At 40.1% G+C, this 9832-nt stretch overlaps 1 protein-coding gene across 1 annotated transcript in view; it reads left to right on the forward strand.

Annotated features, from left to right (window-relative positions):
* LOC138023453 (macrophage mannose receptor 1-like) overlaps positions 1–9166 on the forward strand; it is a 35765-nt gene extending 26599 nt beyond the window's left edge. Inside the window, exons 10-19 of the mRNA XM_068870475.1 lie at positions 72–161; positions 927–1154; positions 2190–2285; positions 2845–2880; positions 3574–4078; positions 4338–4507; positions 5139–5339; positions 7258–7454; positions 7853–7888; positions 9041–9166. Coding sequence (XP_068726576.1) covers positions 72–161; positions 927–1154; positions 2190–2285; positions 2845–2880; positions 3574–4078; positions 4338–4507; positions 5139–5339; positions 7258–7430 — 1499 coding nt within the window. The 3' untranslated portion in view covers positions 7431–7454; positions 7853–7888; positions 9041–9166. The remainder of the gene's footprint in view (positions 1–71; positions 162–926; positions 1155–2189; positions 2286–2844; positions 2881–3573; positions 4079–4337; positions 4508–5138; positions 5340–7257; positions 7455–7852; positions 7889–9040) is intronic.
* The last annotated feature ends 666 nt before the right edge of the window (positions 9167–9832 follow it).

A 9832-nucleotide genomic window follows, 5' to 3' on the forward strand; every position in this document is an offset into this window, starting at 1 on the left:
CGCAATGGTCCCAAAAGAAAACAAAAACAATGCTTATTCAGATGTTTAAGTTCTTGAACCCTTGTTTTTAGCGTCTTCAAAGAAATGCGGTGTTGGTTGGGAAATTGGACTTGATGAAAACTGCTACCAAATAAACTCAAATCAGTGGAAGATTTGGGCAGGTTTGTACTTGAGAAGTAATAGTGCATGTGGTGACACTTTCTTTGTTTTCTAGCCGGCGGTGCATGTGCATTTTAGTAGTCAAACGCTCAGTATGCCCTTCGCGGAATGATTGGAGAGAGCAGTAAATTGCCACCAAGGGGGTGAGTCAGAAGCATGAGAGATGACGGAGAGGGGGAGAGGCAAGAAAAAAAAAATACACCCTCTTCTTCTCGATCCAACTTTGTAGCTTGATAGACTGGTGCAGGAAAAATAGAGTTAAGTCGCTTTCCCCAGTAAGGCACTTGCACTTGCACTATGCACTATGTACTAAGTACCGTTTTCAGTTTTAGTGTGAGTCCAATACTTCTCGAAAACATTGTTTTTGGACGTCTAGACGTCAGTTCAAAGGATAGGAAGTTTTCGGAAACAGTTTTCAGCACATGAGATTGCCATTCGCGTAATTTTTTTTTTCGGGATTTACTAATCTTGGATGTATCTGATACATAAACAACTTGGCATCTGTTATATCTGAAAATTTTGAAGTCAAAGATGAGACAATTCTATATTTTACCCTTTCCGTTGCACTATTTGTGCTGTTCTAGCTCTTTATCTTTTTTTCTCTCTATCAAAACATGCAAACTGCGTCAATCTCTAACGTCAAACTACATTTTGCTGTCCGCCGTAAGTCGGGATTAAAGTTTTCACGGGTTGTTTTTCTTCTTATGGGTTTTAAAACAGGTCTCTTTTATAGTATTGTTGCCACAACGATCTGTTTTACGGTTTAGATGCTCGTGCAACGTGTTTGAGTCGTGGCGGTGATCTTGTCAGCATAGTCAGCGTCCGGGAGAAAAACTGGCTGAATGATCGTTTGAAGGCTCTGAGTAGCTGGGCTTACTCTTTTTGGATTGGTTTAAATGATCGAGACGTGAATAAACATTTCTACTGGAGCGACGGAAGCGCATACAGGCTCACGGCTTGGGATGGTGGATATCCGAAGGATTATACATCACAAAGTAAGTTTAATTGGCAATCACAATTAAAGAACCAAAGTAAATACCTCTCGGTGACATAGGTTTCTTGCACCCTTCTGTAAGTTCCGGGCCGCGATTCTCTTCGCGCACGCTCATTGTGACTGCAAATTCAGTCGTTACCATAGACACCGTTTGCTAGCACCAGTGTAGTTTGAAATGTCAGCGAGCGAGGAAGCAGCGCAGAATATCGATCAAACTTCTAGCCAAAAACACCAAAACAAAAAGCAAGACGTTGGAGCGACGAGGAAACTGACCGACAGTTGACGAGGGGTAATATCCGCTTCTATTTCTTGCAATATCCAATGAAGTCCTCGCATTTCATTCTTATCATCTGGCGATAAGCTGCCGTGTCTTCGGCGGCTAGTTTTCGAACAATATTGGTAAAATAACCACCCTCTTGTCGTCTTCGAATCCATTCTCTTGTTTTACCTCGTTTACTTGCTGTATCCTCCGTTTCTTCAAGCTCGTCAAGTACTAATAACACTGATAAACAACGCTTAAATTTCACTTTACTCTCCGCCATTTTGCAAACAGCCGTTGAAGTTACAACGTGGTGTACGCTGGGAAATATCCTTACCCACAACCCAATGCGTCTCATGTTTGATCAAACATGTTGAATGGATGTTTGGTATCCTTTGGCCACCCCCTAATAGTTAACATGTTGGACTGTCCAACATGCAACCAACATGTTGGATCGTCCAGCATTTATCGTTTGGCCTAGCCTTAAGGTTCGTGTTGACAAACGCCCAATTTTGATTGCCGAGTTGTCTGATGTTCCTCACCTATGATTTGAATTACGCTTTCTCTCGATAAAGCTCTAAGACTTAGCGGAACGTTTCCTCAAGAACTGAACGTGATATCAATAATAAATCAACCGGAGGTTGAAAGTCATCATCGAAATAAAATGCCGTTTAAATAAGTAAAGTTAAATCTGTCATAACTTATTAAGTCTCTGTTGAGACTGTGTGTAAATAAACGAAAAGGATACGCTAACTCCGGATTATTTTACACTCTTAGACTACAGGGCCTGTGTGGAGATTGATGCATCCAGAGGAGCCTGGAAAGATGTCAGCTGTGGTGAATACAGACCCTTCATTTGCAAAAAGAAAATGGGTAAGAAAGGAATGTGATGAGCTTCAACGTGGTCATCTATATGTTAACGGTAAACTGCTGTGTGATTATTTTTCGACTATTGGTTTAAACAAAGTTGTTTAGAGCGTGTTGAGTTTGAATACGATTCATTGAAAGAAGGGAAGCTTAAAGAAATCTTCCTGATTCTGGCTTGCCGCTCCAGTTTAACAATTCACCTAACGATGTCATAACCTGCCAAGTCAGCAAGAAGCGTTTTGCAGTGCAAGTGTACGTTAATAGTTCAAAATACATTTCATTAAAGCAGAACCAAATTAGAACCAGTCTTGTGCGAATGTCAGACTATATCACTAAGGATTACTAAATAGTAATAGGCGTTCCATTTTTAACTTTAAATTTAAAATTTAAATTTAATATTTGGAAGTGCATTTTTTTGTCATCCCGAGGACCATCTTTCCTTAGTTTGTTCAATTTTACTGCACAATTTCGACCTTCGTGGATCTTCTTTAATGCAGTAAACGTCTTTCCCTAACTAATAGATGCTTTGTTTTTTCTTTTCTTTTTCTTTTTTCGTGATCATCAGCTTCCACGGACAGTGATAAGTTCCCCGTGACAGGCAGTAAGTAATTCATCAAAAACTGCCATTAAATAATTGTTTTGCCAGCAAAAAGTTAATTGAAGAGCAATCATGCCGAACAATTATGTAGTACATGAGCGCACGGACACCTAAGAAATTGAATGCGGCTGTTTCCTGCTTCATTGACCATTACAGGAAGTTCGAGTTCTTATCTGTTATTTCACAGGATTTTATCTTCCAAGAGAGAGGCATTCCCCACTGTCCGAAAATACTTGCCAAAACCAGTAACCCTTTAAAGATGAAAGCCTCTTCAGGGTGTTGAATAACGAGCGTTCGTATTTACGAACTAAAAGGTGTATTTGTGCTGTGAGAACCTTTTAAAAATTTCCTTTAATCGTTGCCTTGCTTTTAGGGCGCATGTTTTGAAATATTGACTTGTATTTATAGTTCTCAGCAACGACTCTTAGTCTAACCTCTTCCCTATTGAGTCAATGGTTATGTTTGCACACTGGATCAGTGCAGCCAGTTACCCTTCAAAGTAACCCTTTGAAACTAAAAGCTTCTCGATGTCTCGACGAACTACGAGGTGTATTTATCCTGCAAGAACATTTGTCAAAGTTATCCTTTTATCGTTTCCTTGATTTGAAGGCGCGTGTTTTGAAATATTGACTAGTATTTAGTTCTCAGCAACGACCCTTAGCGCTTCCCTACTGAGGCAATGGTTATGTTTTTCAGACTGGATCAGTGCAACCAGTTACTATTGGCCACTGAATGCACTTGTAGACAATGGAACTAAAGTAGCAGGAACCATCCCAGGTTCTGTCTTTGGGAACGTAATGAACAAAACCGATCGTTATCAAGTCGGAAGAGATGCTTTACGGTTTGCCGGTTATAACGCATACGTAGAAACCGGTCCATTTTCAGATGATTGTATCACCGACCCCAGCCAATGCATTAACGGTATCACAGTCTCGTTTGTGGGGCAGTTTGAGGATGGTGCACAAACGTGGACCAGAAACACGTTTATCGTAAACACGATAGGAAACGAAACACTGCTTCAAGGGAAACCTGGATTTGCAGTGTATGTCGCGAACGGTCAGCTTTATGTGGCGGTCGTTACTGGAACAAAGAACTGGACGTTGTTTGATTCACTGACCACTGGCAACACTGTATGGCAGCACGTGATGTTTTCTTGGCAACTGGAAAGAGGTCTGGTATTGTACATAAATGGAACAAAAAGGTCAGTGACAAATTGCGTAATGCTTTAGCTATCTTGAGATTTACACCAGATTATTTCAGATTGTTTTAAGATTGCTTCAAGCAAAAATGGTATTTAAAAAAGAAATGCAGTCTGAAATATCAAGCTTACTTGGATTTCTCCAACTACCCAGAAACATGCACTTTCGCCTAAGAATGTACTTCCCCGGTCGAAGAACAAGTTTTTTTGCCATGGCTCGTTTTCATTGTTCGCAGAATCACACGTGCAGTTTCTACCTTAGATCATCACTTCATCAAGGAACATCTTCTCTTTACTCTGGTAATACAAGTCTTTCGCTGACTGTGGGCAGCAAGTCAGCTCAACCATCAGCTGGTGGATTTCTGATTCGTTCATTGGCCGTATGGAAAAGATATTTCTCATCTCGAGAAGTCAGCAAAATATATCTTGCTGGTAGGAATAGTTTGTAAAGTTAGGGGCTAATATGCAAAATTATTAATAGGAAGCTGACACAATTTTCAGCGCATGTATGCCTATAATCAACGGATTTTATTACAATAGTGTGTCACAAGGGATTGTCTGTTTTGTAGTTTTGACGTTTCTTAGCGCACATTGAGCTACCTTCCCTTCAAAAATTCGCCTCTATGCTGACAAAAGTCGTTTCACCCACGTCCTCTAGAGTAAAAGACACGGGTGTCACCCCAGTTTTCAAACGGTGGATAGCGCTTTCCACTGGATAACGCATTTGGTTTTGTTAGTGTTTACCCGCTGGATAGTGATTTATCCGGTGGATATCGTCATCCACTTTTTGAATAACGCAGGCCTAAACCCGACTTAACTTCATTAACTCTTTTGCAATGTGAATACTGCTCTGAAAATAGAAATACCAAGATGTCTTTAATGACACACCACTGAATAATATACCCATGCACCCCTGTATCTCAACGTTAGTCTTGTTATCTTTGAGAAGGATACAGATATTGCCTGAGAATCTAGTAGGGAAATCTCCTGCTCCTAGAGCTTCGCGCTTCACCGTGCTACGCATTCTTGGGTGTGCCATAATTACCTTTTTTTTGTATTTTAGAGCTCGGTAGTTGTCAAACTGGTTGGAAAGAATTCGGACAATTCTGTTATCAGTTCAACCTGAACAAGAAATCCTGGTATAATGCAAGACTGGCATGTCTGTATCAACAAGCAGAGTTGGCAAGCATCAATTCCCCAGTTGAGCAAGCGCATATAACGTTAGAAGTAGGACGTTATGGATTGGATGCAGAAGCTTGGATTGGTAGTGAATTCTTTTTGTTGTCGTTGTTGTTGCTTTTATGGTTTTATAGTACAGCGCTCGGATGAGATGTTAGTTAGCCATTGTCGAAAAGGCGGAAGTCAGCGGAACCATCAATATTCGATATTTTTTTTTTTTGGGAGAAGCGATTTCATCTTTTTCCAGAATAGACAGGTGGATGGTGTTGTTGACGGTATATCAGCACAGAAATCCTTGATTGCCCCTCTCTTTATTGCTGTGACTGTGTTCCGTTGTTGCTTGTATTGACACCAATTTAAGTATGTTGGTACACGGTGAAATTTATTTTAAAGTCGATTTCGTATTCAAATATGCTTTTGAATATCGGGGCTTATCCACGGCAATTGGTTGTTGCGAAGCTGTATTCGTTTCACGGGTGCATGTTCGTCGAGGACTTGTTTGAACAGGCCAGACCAATCACATATCATCGATATTTTCGAAAATGTAAGAGCTGATCCATGGAACGTTTCTTAGATTAGAGAGAAACGCATTTTGATCCAAATTCTTCAGAGATCTAAACTCTATTGTTCTCGCTTTAAGTCTTGGTAGCTTTTGTTTCTTCACAACAAAGATCAGATCGTGATCACAAATCCCGACTTGCAAATTTCCGCTTGTTGCCAATCTGATTTCTTTCGTTTGGCGTACATTCTCTTAGCTGCTAACGCACAGGCTGGAATAAAATCCGTGATTTTACATTTCCCAGGAGAGCGGTAACAAGCACAGATCAGAAACCAATTATTTGCATAGTCCTTTACATCTAAACAAATTGATTCGACTCCTGGGGCCCGTTTCTCAAAAGTCCCGAAACTTTACGGGCCGTTTTCGGGTGTCACAATTCCCTCTGTATCTCAAGAAAAGAGAGGATTTAATTCGTCAAACTTCACAGTTATTTTTCTTTTTGTTGCCTTGAAAACATGTTGAAAGATTGGCTTTCTAAAACAAGCGGTTGGCAATTTCACAAATGGCTTTTCGGGCCCGAAAAGTTTTCGGGACTTTTGAGAAACGGGCCCCTGGCTCGAATTTAATCGGACGGTGGGCCGTTACGTTCGATCTGATATAGAGAGTAGACGATATAGACGACCACCTCCTCCGTTTTTCCAATCCCGTCGAATAATACGATATCGCGGGTGGGCAAGTAAAGAAGAAGAGATAGTCTTATCAATCTGCTTTCAGTGATGAAAAGGATATGAAAAGCACATCCGTCGAGTAGATTAATCACTTCGTCTGCTTTTCCCAGGATGCTATTTACGTTAAGATGACCAAGTTTTTCTTATAATAACCGTTTATGGTCGTAGAGAACCATTCTATCGGTGATTGTAATGATTCTGAATCACTGACACAGTTTATTTCGGGTAGCGCTTGGTCAAAAAACGAAGAAATCAGTTCCTCGGTAGACGTGTTAAAAAATGATAAAATTGCCAATCAATAGTAGTTGCACATCCATAACTTTAATGAACCTGTAGGATCGTTAAAATCTCTGTATTTATTGGCTGGAAAAGTGGCCACATTTAATGAAATAACTACAACGGCAAATAGAATACCGAACTGAACTGTGGTTCACGGCGATGGTTCGTTGACATGACGGGCATTAAGGTTTATCACTAGGATTTTTTTCCACGTCTTCTCCGGCTCTTAAGAGTAGAATACTGTGGGCAGCTACAGCATTAGAGTAGTATAATTAATGTCTTCCTAGGCAAGAACTTTTTTTCGCAAGCACCGCTTTCGGCTGGAAATAGCCACAAAGTTGACGTGGAAATGGAGGCGTCCGAGGTCGGGTTGTGCGTTCAAAGTGAGCCCTCTCAAGGACTTTTGCAATTGAACACAAGCGGTTAAACTTAAAAAAAAAACCACATCACCACTTTTATTCTTCTTTTATTTATTTTTTATTATTATTTTTTTCTAGGGTTGAACGATAAAGGAGTCGAGAGTGAATTTAAGTGGTCCGATGGTTCAAATGTTGTGTATACTAACTGGGATGCTTGGAATCCAGACGATTGGGCGAGCTCAGAAGATTGTGTTAGTGTGAGAAATTATAATGATGGCCGTGGAACGACCAGAACTGTGACAACAGTCTAGCTTATATTTGCAAGAAGCCCAAAGGTTTGAACTCTCATTGCTCGTGAAATAAAACGGGGAGGTTTTCCAATTGAATGATGTCGCGCATTAAAATGATTTAAAAGTTGTCTTGTCGTTTACGTTTTATGGGAGAAGTCCAGAATCCGTTATAAATTTGAAAAACAAGAGCTGTCTCAATTCTGGCTTAGGTTATTTCAATGTCAAAGCTAACAAAAGATTGAATGCGCACTCAATGCACTTTCGATGATACATGCAGTGAGTAGGATATCAACGAATGAAAATGCGTAGCTTTGAGTAGTTGTTTATTTGGCACTTGAGACCTGCACAAAAGTGGTTTCTTTTGCATTTGTTGAAAGAACGCCTGAAGTTATACCGACAAAAATACAGCAAAAAAATTAGTTTGGTTCACAATTTTTCCATAGAATATATTGTGCCGAACAAAGTTCCTGGAAACAAAGGTAAGGAATTTCACTTCTACTTTCTCGGTCGTTACTTAATATCACTATCTTTATCCTTATAAATTGCTGTGATTATTACTATTCTCACTTACCCCACGTTTACCGTTTGATATATTGCGAAATTTAGGGATGCACCAATGTGAAGTTCTTTTAAATTCGAGGAAAATTTTTGTCTCGTGTTTCATTACATTGGTATAATAGGACACGAGCAAAATGGATTTGCAAAATCTGTGACGACCAAACATCAAGTGTCGTTTGCCCCTCCACCTCGCCTTTTTTTGTGAGTGGCATCTGCATTGAATTTGGTCATTGGGTATATTTGACTTTGATGGGTATAGCGCCTCTTCTCTGCTCGTCATAGGTAATGTCTAGTTTGCAGTCCCCCTCCAGGAGCTCTATCGCTATATTTAGCATTTTCTTCTGATTTGTATTTAATTGTTAGGTAAAATTACATTTTACATGAATTGCCATGACTAATACTTCAGAAGAGACAACCTGTTGCTTTAATTTCACAGCTTTCAAAATCTTGATCTTGTATATTCGGAAAACTGTAGTATATCTCTGAAAGTGTACTTTGAATCTGTGAAATTTGAAATTTACGGTTAAATGGACTTTCAGGTGCATTCGTGAGGCATTGAAGAATAGACTGCGGCCTGTAAATTTCATAGTTTGCCATCATTGTTTTTCGGCTTTTCATAATACGTTAGTGTAATTAATTTGGTTGAGTAATCTTACTGCCCTGCGTTTCACATATATTAGCGTCCGAGAGCTTTAGATTATAGGAGGAGAACGACAACGAGGACAAGATTCCTCATAGAACAACAGTGAGCGCGCGAAAATAGTGTCATTTTTGCGATTTTTTTTCAAAAATGTCTTCGTGTCAAAACAAGTCACCAACATGCGTACACGGTAGCAGTTTTGGCATTTTTCAATCAGGAAAAGGCTCAATTGCCAGCAATACAAATAAGTGGGAAACCTATGCTACTGACAGAAAATAAGATTAATAGTCCGGGTCATAAATTTTCTAGTATTTTCGCTGAAACGGGGTCGGTGTTTGGAGTGAGGAAATGCTGCACCTAACATCTTTGGATCACGATTGTCTACAGTGGTACATTACCATAGTATCTTGTGACACAGGCTTTATCATTGTAGCTCCACAGGAACTTAATGTTTGCCAGTGGACTTCAGCCGTGCTTAGCTGCCCTTTATTTACGACTCTTAGAGTCCTCTCTGCTAACTGGGGACGCACCACCGCTAACGTATGTGGATATAACGCCGTTAACCGTCTGTCGACTCGATTGTAACGTCAAATGGTACAGGGCAAGATGCCAAAGCAAAATCCACTGTTCACGATTAAAGCTTCGGCATCACTGGGTCCAGACCCCTGTTTAGGAGTGAGCCCAAGTATCTGAACATTCAAGCTATGTTTGCGAGGAGGGTAAGCCAACGTTTTTTAATTAAGGAGATTAATTCTTTCATTTTTATACATAGCCAGGTAAACAATCATCATGGACAAAACCGTTGAGAAGACCCACCCTTATATCACGTTTCGTGCGGTCAGGGGCTGCAAGGAATCCAATGTAAGCCCTTCCCTGTTTTTCATCCAGCATGAGAATGAATGAAACATAAGTATATAACCGGGACCTCGATGCTCTTAGCTGCATTACAAATTTCTTAATTTCATTTATTGTCTGGTGCGATTGACTAATGAAATACTGTAATCGGATTTGGATTTAGGTGACCTGAACACAGTTTTGATGCACTCATACTATCCCATTTCTGACATATTTACGCAATATTGCATCGTAAGCTCAAACAGTTGGTCACTGATAATGTACTACCACGCAGTTTTTCAATCTTTCGGTCAGTTTATGTTGTTGGCAGCAGCATTACCATGGTAACGCATCTCGATTAAAACAAGGCTCGAAGGATGCGGTGGTCGTT

The sequence above is a fragment of the Montipora capricornis genome, chromosome 1 (assembly GCF_036669925.1).
Source record: "Montipora capricornis isolate CH-2021 chromosome 1, ASM3666992v2, whole genome shotgun sequence".
Lineage (NCBI taxonomy): Eukaryota > Metazoa > Cnidaria > Anthozoa > Scleractinia > Acroporidae > Montipora > Montipora capricornis.